The 18996-nt window shown below is 38.1% G+C and overlaps 1 protein-coding gene across 1 annotated transcript; it reads right to left on the bottom strand.

Annotated features, from left to right (window-relative positions):
• Window positions 1–180: 180 nt before the first annotated feature.
• LOC101846730 (interleukin-17B) lies at window positions 181–17887 on the bottom strand. The gene is made up of 6 exons (XM_005097181.3): window positions 17736–17887; window positions 15051–15350; window positions 13062–13242; window positions 7056–7182; window positions 2296–2436; window positions 181–955 (listed from the first exon to the last, which is right to left on the bottom strand). The coding sequence occupies exons 2-6, from the start codon at window positions 15081–15083 to the stop codon at window positions 877–879; spliced, it is 561 nt and encodes a 186-aa protein (XP_005097238.1). The 5' UTR covers window positions 15084–15350; window positions 17736–17887; the 3' UTR covers window positions 181–876.
• Window positions 17888–18996: the final 1109 nt, after the last annotated feature.

The raw sequence follows: 18996 nt of genomic DNA, 5'->3' as shown, positions 1-18996 counted from the left end.
CTCTCTCTCTCACACACACACACACACACATACACACACACACACACACACACACACATACCTACACACACGCGTGTGCACAAACACACACGCACACGCACACACACACACACTACACAACACCAAACACATCAGAAACCTCATTATCACATACGTCATGAACTGAAACAGTCGTAACAATTTACCTTGATATGTGTATTGTATTGAATAAATATATTTCATGTGCTACTAATTGCGAATTAAGATCAGTTAAATGGAAGGAATTACATCCAGCTTATGGAGTTATACCCAATATACCACACAAATTAGTTCATAAACTCTTAATGATACTAAGATTAAGATAAGGGTGCAGCACGGTCCTGGTATCTTAAACATTATAACAGTGAGCGCTTTAATAATAGAGATATAGTTTATTATCGTCGTCAACATCAGTCCACAATCGCCCAATCGGTTTCTAGGGGTTTCAAGATAAAGCATGTGTTCGAATTAAGGCACAAGGGGCTTTGTGCAGTATGTGCAGTATATTTTGTTTCTTTTTCGTTATTTCCTTTTTAGTTTTTAACTGGAACAATAATTTTATCAAATGCCCCAGTTGTGGTTATCATTCGGGCGTTCTCTTTTTTCCTTAATAATATTCTTGATCTCAAAATTAAAAACAAAAATGACTGAAGCGTTTATGGACTGACCCTAACGAGATATTTATGTCTACTAAAAAGAAAAAGATAAGACTCAGATTAATGTAGACTTGTGCCATCTTGTCACTCCTAAACAGTCCAGTCCACTTCTCCAATTCATAATTTCTCTCGTTTTCCTTATCGCCAAAAGTCGAGGCATAAGTCGTTCTGCAAGGCCAAGGTCGTTGAGACGAGGCCGAGGTCATTCGATGTCCACAACACTGGCAGCGTGGTGCGAGCAGACACAGGCGATGGGGAGGCTCTCGTGTGTGTACGTGTATCTGGAGAAGCAGGAATATTTCATTTCGTCGCCATCATTCAACATTGTTTCAAGATTGTAGTTAGCTGTTTATAGTAAGCATTTTAAGACGCTCGCAACTGCATAAGGTCATATGAGCGAGTGAAACACAAGTTGGTTGCATTCACAACAGTTCACAGAACGGCTTGGTTTTGGTCAATAATCGGATTAAAGTGTTAAAAATTCAAAGTAGAAATCTCAATCTGAAAATTACAATTTACATAATATTAGAATAATCGCATTTTCAATTTAGTGAAAACACCAATGACCTTTTTTTAAAAAATGGAGACATCTGTTGGGATCAACAACGGAGAACATTAATGTATGTCAAAATTTCGAAAGAAAAAAAAAGGAAAAGAAAAGAATAAGAAAATCAAATTTAAAAAATTAGAAAAGGCACAAAGTATGTAAAAAATTCAACTAGAAAAAAAAAGATACATTGCTTTGTGAATTAGATAGGGCGCATCGAGAGATCCTACTCTAATTAATATTTAAGAATAACAACAGATTTAGATAAATTAAAAATCTTTTAGTAACAAAATGTCATGGCTGAAAATGGTGTTTGGCTTCTCCTTAAAACCTCGTACTTTGACCAACGACAGTGGCAGTGTTAGGACCTCAGAGAAACATCGTCATATGTCTTATGGAAATATTGAGGACAACCATCTTTCTTTCACGAGTTCATATGGACTACTGCTGTTCTTCCAATTGCTATACAACTGTTTTTTTCTGTCTGGTAACACCTCTAATCTTCCGTACTCAAATAATATGACCTATTTGTATTGCAGGTGCCGTAAGACTCTTACTAGAAATTAGCATAGGCTCTGAAATGACTTGTCTGAAGGAACATTATTCATAGATCACAAAAAACTTGGCTGAGTGGCGCCAAAAAGCTCTTCCAACTACAACTGGAGCCACCCACCAGCCTTTGACCAAAAATAGCACCTTCCCCTCGACATCTAACGATATAGGAGGCATGGAAAAGTAAAGTCGTCGCCAACTAAATAAAAGTGATGGATCTGAAAATAGATATCGATGATCACAGTTCTCCATTAATTTCTCCACTTTGATAGTCTTAAAAACCCTTATCATCTTGGATTTCCCCCATCAACCTTGTGTTCAGGTTTTCCAAATAGTTTTTCAGGGTCCACCCTTGCCTCGTTTGCATTCTATTTTTCCAGTGAGAGCAATATGTTCATATCCTTTATGTTGAGTCAAGTGTTCATAAACGTTTTTTGTCGCTCCCTAATTGTTCTCATGAAAGGTAAAGCAACAATAGTTATTCATAAAAGTCAAACAAAAAGAGTTTATGGTTTGTCTCACCTGTATTGCCCTCTGTCGCATTCTCGCCGTATCACCTGGTACGAGTGGTAGAGTGGGTAGCATCTGGACCTTGGACCGACACTCAGCTGACTGGAACACCAACCACACGAGCACCTAGCGTACAGGATGTCATTGGGGTATCTGAAATGTGAGAAACATGGTTAAAGTAAAGTGTAGCCTCCCCCGTAAAAAACTAACCATGTCAAAGCATGGCGTTGTTTGTTGTTCTGAAGAGACATAACTGTGACAAAATCACGACCCCTTGAAGTTGCGCAACATCGCTACCTCAGAATTACAAAGTTTTATCTGATATCTTTGGCCGTTTGGGTTACTAGGACCATGAGGGTAGAAAACAAATGCTCTATCTGCTTTATCAAAAATTCAGAGTCGTTATCAAGACTTTCAAAAAACTTTATTCGAGAAATCTTGACATTTTGTAAAAAAAATATTTTTTGACGTCAAATTTCTCAAAACTGGGTATTAAGCAGATAGAACTTCGTAAACCAAGGGCAGCATGTCTAGCAGCTCTAACTAGGGCGTCCAACTTTACTTAGAGAGGAAACGTAATAAGTTTTTGGGTTTTAATTTTTTTCTTCTGTTTACATGTATATTCGAATTTGTTTTTTACTAGTGCAGGTAGCCTTCAGGCGTGTTTGCCAAGGAATTAGTTGGTGGCATACCGGACCTTTGTGTGGCTGATCCTGGGATATAAATAATTAGCCAAGTACCCGTTTGATGAACGGACTCCAAAGAATCGAACGTCAAGTCATTACATTGTGAAAATAGTGCGCACTGCTTGTGAACGGAAGCCTCACTTGTTTACAATGGTGTCTTAGAAGAGGGACTTTCCCAAGATTAGATCTAAACGAAACTAGTAAAATACTGTAAAATTAAACTCCAGTAACTTCAGACTTCTTAATATAATTGTGCACCCTTTAAATGATTCTGAACCACCGTTATTTTTTTTTTTCAAATTCAAAAGTTAAAGAAAGTTTTAGGCTACCAAAGTAACAAACATACACAAATATAACAGATAATATTATTAAAGATAATCTGCTCTCCATCGATGTGCCTTCAACTCTCCTATTTTAGAGGTTTCAAAGGGTTGGGGGGGGGGGGCATCTTTTCTCTATCACAACTAGAGTCTATGCCAACATTTCTTCAACACCAGCGAATAATATATAATCTAAAATAGGAAACAGAAACTCAATACTGTTGAGACTTGCTTTCTAAATGACCTTTTAGTGACGAAGATTTATAGAAAGCCAAAACAAGCAAAACAAAACAAAACAGAATGCTAAATAAACTTCTGCAAATGCCTAAAGTGCGCCCATCACGTGCACATCTCTCTTGTACTTCCAACATTGTGAAAAACTTTATTATGTAAACTCCCACAAGAACTCCACTTTCCATCAGTCCACATGTTTTCACCATTTCAGGGCTCTTAACGTCTCTTCCCCTATTCACCCCCTCAGAGATTCTGAAAAACCAATCAGTGTCGCAAGGAAAGACTGCACGAAGAATGAAACCCCGTAAATCAACAGAGATTAAACTGATCACCGAGCATTTGACTAACAAAGAATTGGGTGTTTGAATGCCCCCCCCCCTCCAACCCCCCCCCCCCCAAAAAAAAAAACAACCCCTAATTATACCAGGTGCATGAGCACACGACGCAGAAGAATCAGGCTACAATATTAAAGGCAAGAATATAGATCAGCAAAAAGTTGGCAGAATGACGTTAAAGAATAAAATATTTACCACAGAAGGGCCCCCCCCCCAGCAATTGAGGAAAAGGTAGGTAACCCCCCCCCCCCCCCCCCAACATCCCACTCGCCTTGTGTTTAGGAGAAGGAGAACGTAATAGTAATAATAAAGGAAGTACTCCCCAGACCCTGCTTAATAAAAAATTTTAATTAACTCCGCCCCCACAACCCCACATACACACGAACACTGATTAGATGAGCATTCTAGTGCACCCTGTCAGAACACGACAAAAAAGCGGTAGAGGCTTCATGATAAAGGGAATATTGTATTACAGAAACAGTCAATTTTAGCTTTCAAATAGGAATACCATCAATCGTGTGGACTGTTCTTTCAAGAATTCTCTTTTCCCCTAGGTTTTCACTTGATTTAGTTCGTGGGGGACACGAGCAAGCATTCAACAACACAAAGCGACCATGCGATTGTGGTCAGTCACTGTTTGGGGGGGGGGGGGGTGAGTAACTGCTTTGGGGGGGGGAGAGAGTGGTAGTTTGCGAACTGTCTGATGTGGTTTACTCTTTCTTTCTCGTCAAATTATATTATATCTTCAACATTTTTCCTCCTTCTTTATATATGTATATATATATATGAAGTATATATATATATATATTTATATATATATATATATATATATATATATATATATATATATATATATATATGTGTGTGTGTATACATATATATTATTATATATATATCGCCTACTAGCTGAGTATCCGGCTTTGCTCGGGTTAGTCAGAAAGGGAAGGGGGGAGGGTGGTGCAGAAGGAAATATTTAGTTTTTTGCTGAAAGTGAAATATAACCATGACAAATTTCAAAACAAAGAAACCAGCAAACTAATGAAACATTTTAGATTAGAACAAGCAAGTAGGTACTCACATGCTCATTTTTAATCCTGGAGTGATTATAGGACTTCTTCGTATACAAAATTTCTGGTTTGTGCATTTGGTGACAAAATAAATACAGAAAGCCTGTCTCCTGTTCTTGATAGGGCAGCATATAACTTTCTATTTGAAAGTACTGACTGGATCAGGTCAAGTCCAGTACATTTCAGTGTTTGCCCTTAGGCTTTATTTATGGGTCATTCAAAAGCAGGGTCTGGCGGGAAATTGCCTGCATTTAAATTGGAAGGGGAATTTTGTGTCGGATGGTTGAAGAGGTGTGCGTGGAATAAAATGCGCTCTTCTTTGTATGGTTCAACAGCAATTTCTACCTTCACAACATTTCCTGTACACTTAACAACAACACACCGTTTGCCATCCATCAGTTGCGGCGGGTCCAGAGATCTCAAGATCATAATTGGCATGCCATCTTTTAATCAGAGTACATGAGGTGGGAGACCTGATACCTCAATTGAATTGACTCCTCTCTATATATTAAGATCTACATGTTTTAGATCTGCATTGCTGTCCAGCCCTTCACAATCACGAAATGCTACTGGCCTATTATGATAGATCTACATTATAGCTTTATATCTGCCTTGATTAACTCCTCTATTTCAGTAGATCCACAATAATAATGTGTTAGAAGACTCTTCTTAGATCTGTCCTGATCTGGTTAGGCCTTGGGCACGATCTCATCTTTACAATCACAAAATGTGCCTAGATCTACATTATTGCTTTAGATCTGCCTTGATGAACTCCTCTAATTCTATAGATTGTAAAACACTTACCACCCCCCCCCCCCAACCCCCCAACCCCCCCCCCCCCCCAAAAACCCCCCCCCAAAAAAAACAAAACAAAACAAAACAAAACAACCTCTCTTGATAAAAATAATCAGGAAAAATTAAATGCAGTTTCTGGAAAGCTTGAATAGACATAAAAGCTCCACCCCCCCCCCCCCCCCCTTAGTTTCACCGACAAAATTGAAGGCACACAGGGGCAGGGGTCAACCCAGTGCAACTTGCTTGGAGAGCCTGAACAGATGGATCACGAGGAAAGATCAGGATAATCTAGCTTTCTGGGAGCATCCGAGTAAATGAATGAACAGAGAACTATGACCCCCCGGGGTCTGGTGCAGATCTGGCACTTGATGATGATGAAGTTACTCTCTAGTAAAATCTCTTATCTCCGGCACTTATGATATGACCTCTTATTACAGTGTGTGGCGCAGCGGTTAGGCACTTCGCTCTCGCATGCAGGAGACCCGAGTTCAATTCGCGAGTGGGAAGAAAATTTTCATCGAGTATCTCGGTCTTTCTCTTAGGCTTTAGTATCCCTTTCAGCACGGGTTGGCCCTGACAAACAGGGTCTGATACCCGCCTCCTAAATGATTTCTTTCGATGGAGGCGTGCGTAAAAACACCGTAATTAACGGTTTGAGGACGCACTGTTGTGAAGTACTTTTAAAAATATGCATAATAACTTCCTTCTTCATAAATTATCTCCAATTCAGTTTTCTTAATTAAGCGAAAGCTTTTCTTTAAAGAGGCAACAACGCCCACACTATGAAATATGTACATCTGTGTTTCGGAGTCTCTCGAGGTCCAACCCCTTGTCCACGTCGTGGGAAATGGAAACAGAACAAAGTATGGGATTGCTGGGTTTGGGTGAAGTTCGGAGTGACGTTAAGTCACCGAGGCGTTACGCTAGCTGTGAAGGCAGACCCGGGTCACCCTGAAACAGTGTTGGTTAACGGGGCTCTGGTGAAACTGCGACTAGCTTAGCAGGCCGGTAGTGGATGTTAATAATGCTCAAGAATACTCAAGAATACAAGAGCAGACACAAGCGAACTGATAAAAGGAATCTGTGGCAGACACCCTCAGAGATCACGGGGTGTCCCTCCTACAGGCTACTCACCTTGTTAAAGACAGGTGCCTGTGTCTCCCCGCGACACCCACCGGTACAAGCGGAAGAAAAAAGTAAAGCTCTTTTGTTCATTATGCTGCAACAAAGCCTTTGGTCCGCTAGTCGAACGTATTATTGTTATGTGTCCGCTACCTCCTTATGGAGTTACCAAAAAAATTCAAAATATTTGCTACTGCTCCTCCTGCCACTCACCTATTGTAGTCAGTGTTTATATGATAGGTCCAGGGACAGAGCGAGATGTTGTGAAGACCGTCGTTGGAGATAGCTCCCCACCTCGAGGGGCAGTCGCTGTTGAGGTCGTGCTGGAATCGGATCGTGTCTGGGGAACACACAACATGTGGTGTGGGTGAATACTTCTAGAGCCATACCTTAGAATGGCAAGAGCGCACCCTCAGGATAATAATAATAATAATACTAATAATAATAATAATAATAATAATAATAATAATAATAACAACAATAGTAATAAAATTATTATTTTTGTATGCTGCATTGATATAAAGCAAAACTAAGTGTTAAACATGTTAGGCCTAATTCATAGCTTGAAATAATGCTTTTCTTGTCAAATGAAATTTTTATCGACTCAAGTTAGATTATTTTAGCTTCTGACCCTGCTTGTCAGAGCCAACCCGGGATGAGAGGGATACAATATCCCAGCAGAAAGACCGAGGTGCTTGAAAAAAAGGAATCCCCACTTGAGAATGGAAATACGTAGTCTTTTTTTCTTCGTACTCCTAATTTCTTCCGTAGCTTATTTTGTCGGTCGTTACATTCACAGGTTTGGTTATGTTCTGTTCATTTTCGTGTTTACCTACTTCTAACAACCGACAGATATAATTGTGGTTTACAACCTAGGTGTATGATTTTTACAAGCACCTTTGTATTGTCTAAACTCATATCCAAGCCTAGTTGTGAGCCAAGACGCTAGAAACCTTTATATTTCTTTTATATTTCTTTAGTAAATTATTACGTCGATTGTTACACTCTCAGTTTAAGTTATCATCTATTCTTTTTTTATGTATGCCTAATTGTAACAACCAATAAATAAACATATTATACAAGCTGTGTGTGCACTTTTACAAGCACCTTTGCACTGATGAAACTGTTATCCAAACCTAGATGTGATCTAAGAAGCTGGAAAGAACCTTATTTCTTTGTCATCTTCATTTCTTTAGTAACTTGTTCAGTTGGGGTCGTTACAATCTCAGTTTTGGTTATAATCTATTTTTTCATTTCTGACTAGTTGTAACAATCAACAGATAAATAATACATGAATATACAAACATGATCAGGATGATCCAAAAAAAAACAATATACAACTTTTTCTTTTTTTAAAGATATTTTCCTTCACTCTGAAGTTTTGCATTTCAAATTTGTACACACAATTTGGATGCCAAAGGGAATTTGTCTGTATTCATTTGAGATAATTCTACAGAGTAGTTTTGCTCTACATAGCGCTTAAAATACAACAACCCATTTTCAGCTATGTCCCCATTTTTGCAGCACGACGCACTAGTTCGTATTAGGCTACATTCATTAAAAGTCCCTACGATCGCACCATATTGCAAGCCACAGTGGTCTAACAGGCAAAAAGAAGTTTGCAGATAGTTTTTCTTAAGTTCCCTTTGCCTGCTAAGATCATGGTTTGGATTAGTAACGAGCAAAGAGTTTTTGTATTGAACATTTCCTCACCGCCAACTCATTTCGTAAGTTTCGCGCAAGGTACTGTAACAATGTTTAAATGCCCATGCCTTCTTTGATGTCAAGCGTCGAAATAATCCATCAGTTAGGACCTGTAGAGAATCAGAACAAACATGTTCCGGACAAAACGACCACTGCATGTCAAATACACACCGTTTGCACCCCTTAAAACGTCACCAGGGTGCAGATTTTGGAAGGTGAGCCCCATGAGACGTTTGTCCGTAGACGATGTCCGCAGCAAGGACCTTCCTGCACCTCAACGGTCGGCATTTTCATGGCAGATCTTCATCTACGACTGCACCATTCTCCTGTTTGCAAAGCTGACATGAATCAGAGGATAGATCTAGCAAAGTGTTCATGATTCCTCGATCGTCTTGAAAAGCATGAACATTCCTCAATGACATTTGATTCCTTGGCAAAGCCCATTTTCACATTTCTGGATATGTTAACTCCAAAAATGCCTAGATCTATATGAGCAACCTCACACACCTTCCTACTGTCTACTGAAGCAACTCCGTACTGTAAGGTGTACAGTGTATGTAGCTTTGAGTACTCATGGTGGGGTGGATCGTTGTGTTTGGCTACCACTGTACATAACGAACCACGCGTTAAAATGTGACAAATCCAAAGTAGGACATAATAGAGGACACTATAGATTTCGGAATTCAAGAATTAAAACTGTTTGGTTTTTTCCGTTTTCGAAAACAAGTTTCTTCTGTATGAATTCTTTGCCAGACAAATTTCTTTTGAATGAATTATATCTGTTCCAAATAACAACATTCTAGTACAAAAATTGTGCGAGATATTTTTTTTAAGTTTTACGGTCTTGGGTAGTTTTTCTGAAGCAAATCAGGTGGTTCCACTTACGAATAAAAATTGAACAGACTGTCAAATTGAAAGACAAAAAAAATAGCGGCGATCGTAAACAAACTGTTGGGAAATTCCAAAACGTGCAGCTGCGTGCGAGAGAATCTTGACGTCATTTTCTATTATAATTTGTACGCGTGGATTCGTTTGGTTCAAGGCAAACCAACATTTGCAAAACAAGGACGCTAGATTCCTGCATTAAAGCTGTAGCTGAAGTGCAGAAATACATCATTCCAGATCGTGTTTGAGTATGAAAGAAATAAAACTAGGGAACTCAACGAAATTTAACACTTTAGGATCGAGCGGGGACACGTCGTTGTCACGATCGAAGTACGGGGTAATTTGATGGAAACACGCCAACTGTTGTGGGTGGTACTCATATTCCTCATTTCACCCAGGTTGGAATGGATACCCAGCTATAAATAGGGAAAGATCTCGTCAGTTTGTTAGTGTTTGAGCACCTCCAAAATGTTAGCTTGCACCCCTGTGCTTCCTAAGAAGTTGAAAATGTATCAGAATGCTGTCAGGTCTTTTTTTTTTTCTTTCTTTTTTGGTAAGTGTTTTACGGCGCTCGCAACTGCAGAAGGTATTATGAGCGCGCGGGACACATTAAACATTTTCGGTAGGTAGGAAATTTTGAATATTGCCCGAGTGGCGGCCGAAACCTACTCTTATCGGTTTAAAACCATCAAAGAGTCTTTAACAAGCGCAACTTGCACACGGGATTTTCGAGATATTGCGCCCTTGTCCGAGAAGGCTAGCTGCTAGGTGTAGATATTTCCTACCAGAAGATCAGGGGTGTGGCTGAAAGACAGCAGTAAGAAGGAGCCATGGAGTAAAAGTAGAAAGGCTGCAGAAAGAGTCAGGAGCCTAGAGGGGGGGGGGGCAAAAGAGGTGAGGGGGAGGGGGCAGAAAGCGGAGACGAAAGCAGACGACAGAACATTGCAATAGAGCAGGAAAGAAGGTGAAAGGAGACAATTTTTAGAGAAGAAAATTCTTCCGTCACTACCCGGATTCGAACCAAGGACCTTTGAATGAGAGGTGAACATCTTAACCTCTAGGCTACGAGAGCCCCAGCTATTAGGCCTGCTAGGGTAATAATATGTTTAGATTGTAAAACGCAAAAAGTATTCTGTTGAGTGGGAATTTACGCCATTATTATTATTATTATTATTATTATTATTATTATTATTATTATTATTATTATTATTATTATTATTATTATTATTATTATCATCATCGTCATCATCATTATTACTATTATTATTATTATTATTATTATTATTATTATTATTATTATTATTATTATTATTATTATTATTATTATTATTATTATTATTATTAATATCAAAGCGCATAGAGTACGCATTAAAGCCTGGATATGCGCTATATAAATATGCAAGTATTGTTATAATCATTGTTATTTGGGCACTAAAGCCTTGAAACAAACCATGGGAAGGCATTACTGACACGTCTTACTTCTTTATTCTCTACTTTTGTTTTTTTGTCTGTCTATCTGGCCGGCTGGCTGGCTTTTTATATAGCTATATAAAACTGTTATCGTGCTGGATTGCTTCTTTTTACTCTCTCTCTCTCTCTCTCTCTCTCTCTCTCTCTCTCTCTATATATATATATCTATCTCTCCCTCTTTTTATCTCTTTCTCGAGAGAGAAACAAATACATGATCCTATGTCTGTGGTGTAGTTGGTAGGTGCTTTGCCGTCCAATGCAGAAGACTTGAGTTCGATTCCCATGTGGAGAGAACTTCTATAAGATATCTCGGTCTTTCTTCTGAGAAGTTAATAATTATATTCCTTTCAGAACGGGTTTATTCTGACAAGCAAGCAAAGTCAAAGACTGCTTTCTTAATCATCTATAATATTGTGACAATAAGGGACCTTAAAACACTTCCACGTAGAGAAAGACATGGATGACTCAAAATATTTAAAATGCAAATAAAAACAACAACAACAACAAAAAGACGTTTCCAGTGTCATTGACAATATTGACACTGTTCCTATGAAGTGATCCATCTGTTATAAAAAGCAATGGATAATAATAATAATAATAATAATAATAATAATAATAATAATAATAATAATAATAATAATAATAATAATAATAATGTAAAAGTAAGAATAGGAATAATATAATAATAATAATTAGAAGAAGAAGAAGAAGAAGAAGAAGAAGAAGAAGAAGAAGAAGAAGAAGAAGAAGAAGAAGAAGAAGAAGAAGAAGAAGAAGAAGAAGAAGAAGAAGAAGAAGAAGAAGAACAACAACAACAACAACAACAACAACAACAACAACAAAAACATCAACAACAACAACAACAACGACAAAAACAACAACAATAGCAACAGGAACAACAACAACAACCATAACAACATCAATATATACTGAGACATCAACATGAACTGCTCTATGTATAACTTCATCTACCCCCCCCCCCCCTCCCCCTGAAGAAAACCCCAATACATGTAAATAAATTTGAATAAGTAAATAAACAGTTAAATAAATAAACATATGAATAAATAAATAAATGAATAAATAAATAAAAAACAGTAACAACAACAACAACATCAACAACAACAACAACAATAACAACAAAAACGACAACAACGACAACAACATTAATTGATGACGTAAATGTCTAAAAGTCAAACTCTGGCACATGACCCGACCATGTATCTAAACTCGATAATTACACAGGAGCACGGCAAAAATCAATGGATATATAACTAACAAAGTAACCCCCCCCCCCCCCCAAAAAAAAAACAACAACAACAAAAATTCTCGGTTCACCAGTCCCAACTGCACTCTTCAGATCTCTTCGTAACAGGCTTAAACAAAGACTTAATTCCAATCTGTTTTGGTCTGATCGGAGGTGGACGTTAGATTCGGAGGTCCCGTCTCTAGTTTAACCCTTAAGTATTGCAAGGCGTCGTTAACCCTATATTAGACAGTTAATCTCGTCTAAGACAGTAACCCAATATCAGGAGAAACGTGGCTGTCTTAGACAGGTATACGTCTTACTCAGTGTCAATGAGATGTAAAAATTTTACTTATGTCCAAGCTCAAAGGGCGAAAATTGAAGTGGCCGTGTGTAAAGGAGATAGAATTATACGGGTGACCGTTAGAGTAAATTCAGCTGTAAACTTCTTTCCATTTCTAAAGTGGACGCTGGCTACAACAAGATTGTTTGTTATTGTAAGCGTTTTACGACACTTGCAATACAATAACGTCATAATATCCGTGCGAAGATTAGAAGTGTCATAAGAGAGTAACGAACACAGAAAAGAAGGAGCAGAGATAAGAACAAATTATATGTTTGATAGAAAAGAAAGAGTAAACTACACCAGGGCACCCGCCAACCACCCACATAAACGATTGATAAGCTGTGCTCTAGGATAAAGTAAGATAAGATAAGATAAGACCAGATGAGATAAATAAAATAGGATAAGACAAGATGGGATAAAATAAGATAAGATTTCTAGGAACATGAACTGTACGGACGGATTCTCCGAAAATGAGATAAGATAAGACAAGATAAGATAAGATAAGATTCCTAGGAGCATGAACCGTACAGACGGATTCACTGAAGATAAGATAAGCTATGTTAAGACTCACTTGGCTCCCCGGAGGACGGCCGGAAGCTGATGTTGTTGAGCTGAGCCACGAAAGCTGCCAGGTTCTCGTCCGACTCTCGACACTGTTGGGCCCGCCCCAGAGAACCTGGTCGACCTGCAGAGGTCAGTCGACATGCGCAGTACAGCAGCAGACCTATTGACAGTTTCAGCAGTAAAGACACCTGTGGGGGAGAGGGTGAGTTTAAAATCGTATTTAACACAAACATAACATAACATAACATAACATAACATAACATAACATAACATATCATAACATAACGTGGGTGGTTGGCGGGTGCTCTGGTGTGGTCTGCTTCTTCTTCCCTATCCAACGTCTATCATCCTTATCTCCCCTTCTTTTTTATGTTTATTTCTCTCTTGTAACACCTCTAATCTTCTGTCGCTCATATGACCATATGCAGTTGTGAGCGCCGTAAAACCTCTATTAAAACTAAAACGAAACGTAACATAAAATAACACAAGGTTTTATGTACTTTTGCAAAGAGAAAATTGCACTTTCCGCCCCCACCACCTCACCTCCTTTGCCCCCTCGTCTGGGTTCCTGACTCTTTCCTCAGCCTTTCTATTGCTTCTCCTTGACCCATCTTACTGCTGTTTTTAGCCACACCCCGGGTCTTATGGTAGGTAGGATCTACACTTAGCCTTCTCGGACTAGACCGACAATCTCGGAGGTCCCGTGTGTAAGTTGCACACGTTAAAGATCCTTTGGTGGTCCAAAATTGATAAGAGTAGGCTTCGGCCGCCACCCAGGCAAAATTCAAAAATTCCTATCAACTGAAAATGCTTGATGTGTCCCTCGCGTTCAGATGACCTTATGCAGTTGCGAGCACCGTAAAGCACTCACCCCCCCCCCCCCCCCTAAAAACGGGGAAAATTCTGAATGCAATTCTTTTAATATATTTTTACAATTTCAATAGTGGAGATAAAACATTAAATGTTTAGTTTCTGGCTTCATGGTCTTAGTTACCTCAAAACGGCCAACAATGTCAAACAGCTTTGTAAATCTGAGGTAGCCCTTTATTTGTGAGTTGGAGCTCACTGTTCATTCAATCCCATGTTTCCAAAATTGTGTATGGTTGGGTGAGCCTTACAACATTCTCAGGATCTGATACAGTAAACCGATGCCTGTGGTGTGGTTAGGCTCCTTGCCTTGGAACACCAAAAACCCAAGTTCGATTCCCGTATGAATTCACCGAGTTTCTCCTACATTACTCAAATTGTGTCGATCATGGGGTAAAAACGCTTATTTAAAAAAAAAAAAATTTCATGTGAAACATGTTTTACAGAAGAATTAAACTGGAATGACACGGTTCGCAAACGAAGATTGAATGGTAATGTAAAGATTTGATTTGACTGCCTGCACTCCAACAGATAATCATAATAACCCTCTCTATTTGCTTTAAAATTGTGTCGCGATGAGATGGAATCAGGCTCTCATCAAGTTATGGGCATATAAAGTTATTAGCGTAACCCTAATGCCTGTTCATTTTCTTTGCTTTTTATGAAAAAAAAATCCATCAATATTGAACAGAATTCGATATATTTGAGATAGAATGAAGTGGGGGTTGCCTAGTGTCCAATGTGGTATTAGTAAAAGTTGGCCGCCAGAGTATGGTGATGTCCAATGCTTGAGTGTCCTTGGAACTTGCAACTTGCATTTTTCGTGCTTCCGATTAACTTTTAAAAAATGTAAAATCCACAGAGAAGTGAATGAATGCTTTTGCTACCATAACAGATGTTGAGCCCCCCCCCAAAAAAAAAAAACCAACAAAAAAACCCACCACCACCACCAACAACAACAACAACAACAACAACAAAACATAAACAAAACAAAAAACAACAACCCCGAATATTTAAAAAAAACAAAAAACTGCTCTAGTGACCGCAAAATATCACATTCTTTGATTTCATTATTTCAACGAGCGCCTGATTTTTTCATGATACAATGACAATAATATTGTAACGTTACCTGTGTCTGGGAAATATGGAGAGAGGGCAACATGGCGGTGGCGATGGGTCAGACGATAAACAGCAGAACGAAAGAAAAACCACCTGTCTTTTGGTTAGGCTTACTACTTTGGTTGACGTTGATTTTCCTTGGTTCTTACGAGCTCCCAAGTGTTTTCTCTTTTCCTTACTTTTTTCTTCCTTTCTTTCTTTCTGTCTTTCTTTTCTTTTTTTCTGTTTAGAATCCTTTTAGTTTAGGGTTTAAAAATCGTTTTTGGTTGCTGTATTCTTTTTTGAAGAGTCAGGGGTAGTTGAAAATGACCTGAAAAGAGAGATGGTTAAAATTTAAAAATACGATTGTTTTTGGAACGATGGACAAATTTCAACTTTAAAATCATCACAGTTTGCAATAAATAAGGTCGAGGGACAGGATGAATAAAATAGAAAAGAGAACCATTTGAAGGGCAATAACTCGATCATCTCTGTGCCAATTTTAACCAAATTTTGTAAACATAAAATTCATCGAAGGTGATATCACATATAAATGAATATAAAGACAACCAACAGATATGTTTGAGGAAAAATCAAGTTTTTAAATATAAATATAAACCAAAAATTAGAAAAGCGCAAAAAGTTTCAGCTTCAATGTGTATTTGTGCGTCAAAGAATACTTGAACTGGTCTAGCTAAAGAAACTTAGGGAAGATGGTGAATATTTAAACTATAAAAAAATTATGCTCCAGGTGTTGACCATCTCTTCAGTCAGCTCGAATGAGCAGCTGGAAATTTTGCAAAAGCTCTGTAGTATGTTTCAGGGTCGATTCTTTGGACTTCCGGTTAAACTTTGAGTTTCCACAGCCCGATTATGTAAGTGTTGTTGCAGTAGGCTCTGACTTTTTTTTTTAAAGAAGAAGAAGAACCCTGAATTGAGTAAACTAATTAATAGTTATTGTTGATCTGGAACAACTAAGGCCACGATACGAATTTAAAAAAAGTTCCTTTAACGCTTTGTCTTCCCCATCAAAAGCAATTTCAATACCCCAAAAATGTATGAAAACTTCTTCCTAAGCCATGCTTGTTCGTGCGGAAGGATTGCTTTAATTCAAAATTATTAGAACAAAAGTTACAAAAGATGATTTCGAACCCTTCAGTAAGCACAGCCTTTTCGGAATATCACATCAATTATAATTTATTAATGTTTTGTGCGCTCATGACTCGCAGACACTCTACGGGATTTTTAACTCTTTAATTAAGTCCTGGCCCCCTTTTTCACTGCAAATACCAGCTGGTATTCACACATCTTCAAAATGTCATGACCCTCCGAAATTTCACATTTTGAGAATCTCGACAGAGGCAGAAAGTTTATGCCAAAATACACACAAAATTACGAGCCATTTTGCTGGTGAGTACATTATATTTTGTATAGGTTTAACATCCTCAGTCGTCGTTTCGTTATCATTCAATGAAAAGGATCAATTCCCTATAAACATTTTTTACAAAAGAGAGAACTGAGAAGGAATTATCTGGGGAAAAACGCAATCTACATTCTAACCTAATAACTTGTCTATTTTAAAAAATGCAAAGTAAAAAATTGAGGAGGAAATAGCAGTGGAACAGACTAGAGCTGGGCAATGAGTCGCTTCAGCAAAATCCGGATAATATTTTAGTGCACCTCTTCGGCTAATAATATGATATAAACCGCTTCAGCAAATGGGTTGGAACCACTTTGACAAACGGGTTATCATCACTTCAACAAATTGGTGCACCCACTTCGGCAAACGGATCAGGAAAGAGAGTTAAGAGTCTGACATCGGATAATGTTTCATTGAGAATTATCCGGTTATTCTTTTGGATTATCCGGATTTTGCCCACCTCTAGAACAGACACAATCTGTATTCTAGCCTAATAGGTTCTCTCTATTAAAAAAACCCAACATATATATATTTATTTATAAAGTAGAAAATTGAGGAGGAAATAGCAGTAGAAAAGGTACAATCTGTTTTCTGACCTAATTGCTTCTCTTTTAAAACAAAACATTCACAAAGCAGAGAATTGAGAAGGAAATAGCAGTGGGGAAGATGCACTCTAAATTCTGACTTTCCATGATACAATTATAATAATCCCCACTAAAAATCAATTGTGAAGTAGAGAATTCAGGATGATTTACGATTTAACCCAACGAAAGGAATTCTAACCTAATACATCATCAGTAAAAACTCATTACAAATCAGAATAATGAGGGGGAAATGTCTGAAGAAAAAGCGCAATATCTATTCTGACCTAATACATTACAATAAAAAGTTATTTATAAATTAGAGAGTTGAGAAGGAATTACCAGAAAAAAGCTACAATCCATATTCTGACCTATTAAATTCCCCCAAAAATTGAATTACAAATTAGAGAGCTGAGGAGGAATTATCTGAAGAGAAGACGTAATCGCCATTCTAACCTAATATATTCATGTAAAATTTATTACAAATTGGAGAATTGAGGAGGAATCACCTGAAGTGAGGACGCAATCTCCAGTAAAACCTAATTTCTCATAAAAATTAAGAATTGAAAAAGAATCCCTTGAAGAAAAGACTCGAAATGTATGCAAATCTAATAAAAACCCAAATTTACCTCTGGAAAAATAAAGTGTCACCTTATCTTATCTTTTTTTTTTTTATCTTATCTTTTTAAAAATTCAAGACTTGAGAAGGAATTACCTGAAGAAAAGACGCAATCTGTATTCTAACCTAACAGCGAACCCATTCTCTCTTTTCCGTGTGTGCTGACACAAACCAATACGTCGCCGGTCCGTGGCTGTTTCATGTGGACAGCATGTCCATTCGCTCGGGTTTTAAAGACATCTCGTGGACGACACCTGAGATCTTCTCCTGGCTCTCTTTTTCTTTTTCTTTCTCAGCCAATGAGAGATGAGTGAAGGAATTGTTGCGAGGCGGACTCTGATATCGGAGCAACGTGTTGAGGAGGAAATAAATAGAAACTTTTCAGATTGAGCATTCTGTTCCCTTTTTTTAAGGTGGTTGGAAGATGGTGGGGGTGGGGTGGGGGAGGGGGTGATTCTGGCTCGTGGGTTCTGGAAATCTGATATGGTTTCAAACTTTTATTGTCCGTTTTCTTGTTTATTTATATTCTACTGTTAATGAGCATCTCTCATCCGTTGCATGCAAAGAAAGAGAGGTAGAAAACCACACTCACAAACACACTCACACACACACACACACACACACACACACACACACACACACACACACACACACACAAACACACACACACACAAACACACACACACAATGAAGCTCATACATATAAAATACTCATATGCAGCTCCTACCGTTTTCTTACTTTTAAAACGTAGGAGAGCTTTTCATAATGATATGAAAAATAACATTATTGTTTTAATGGTGCGCTCTGGACTCGAAAGTGACAACTAGTTTATTCTTGTTTTTCACATCCATATTCACTACTATTGCTAATTCTTCTGCTTAATGGAAAACTTCAGTACAGAATTTGTTAAGTTTTTATATAAAATAGGAGCTACAACTTCAAAAGGTTTGTACTCTGCTACTGGAGTGTCTATTACAGTTAGTGTGTTGACGCAAATGGTCAAATAACGTCTCTTGCAAAATTATTCCCATTTTCATCCAAGAGAAGGAAGTTAAAGCTGAAAACAATGATACTCAAGTTTCAAAACTTTTTTTCCTCAGTTGTGGGCGATGCTATTGACATTGTTTCTTTCCCTAGGCTATATAACAAAAATAACAATAAAACAACAACAATTTATTTCCTTACTTTTTCTTTCAGGTCTGTCTTGAGTACAGTTGTTTGTTTTTTTTCAGCCGGTGTCTGTGGTTTAGCAGTTAGACGCTTAGCCCAAGCAGGCATATGGCGTGAGTTCGATTCCTGAGTGGGAGGGTCTTTCATTGAATGTCTCTGTCTGCCCGATCGGATGCTGGATCGTTC

This window comes from Aplysia californica, unplaced genomic scaffold, assembly GCF_000002075.1.
Source record: "Aplysia californica isolate F4 #8 unplaced genomic scaffold, AplCal3.0 scaffold00148, whole genome shotgun sequence".
NCBI lineage: Eukaryota > Metazoa > Mollusca > Gastropoda > Aplysiida > Aplysiidae > Aplysia > Aplysia californica.
The sequence above is the reverse complement of the archived record's forward strand: the minus strand, read 5'-3'. Positions and strand labels throughout refer to the sequence as shown.

What these genes read in the sequence shown, in the direction of transcription:
- LOC101846730 (XM_005097181.3), bottom strand. Translation starts at nt 15,083, where the DNA reads ATGTTGCCCTCTCTCCATATTTCCCAGACACAG. An exon ending in GCCGTCCTCCGGGGAGCCAA is followed by an intron (nt 7,183 to 13,061) that starts GTGAGTCTTAAC and finishes TGTGTTCCCCAG; the next exon opens with ACACGATCCGATTCCAGCAC. An exon ending in ATAAACACTGACTACAATAG is followed by an intron (nt 2,437 to 7,055) that starts GTGAGTGGCAGG and finishes CTCACATTTCAG; the next exon opens with ATACCCCAATGACATCCTGT.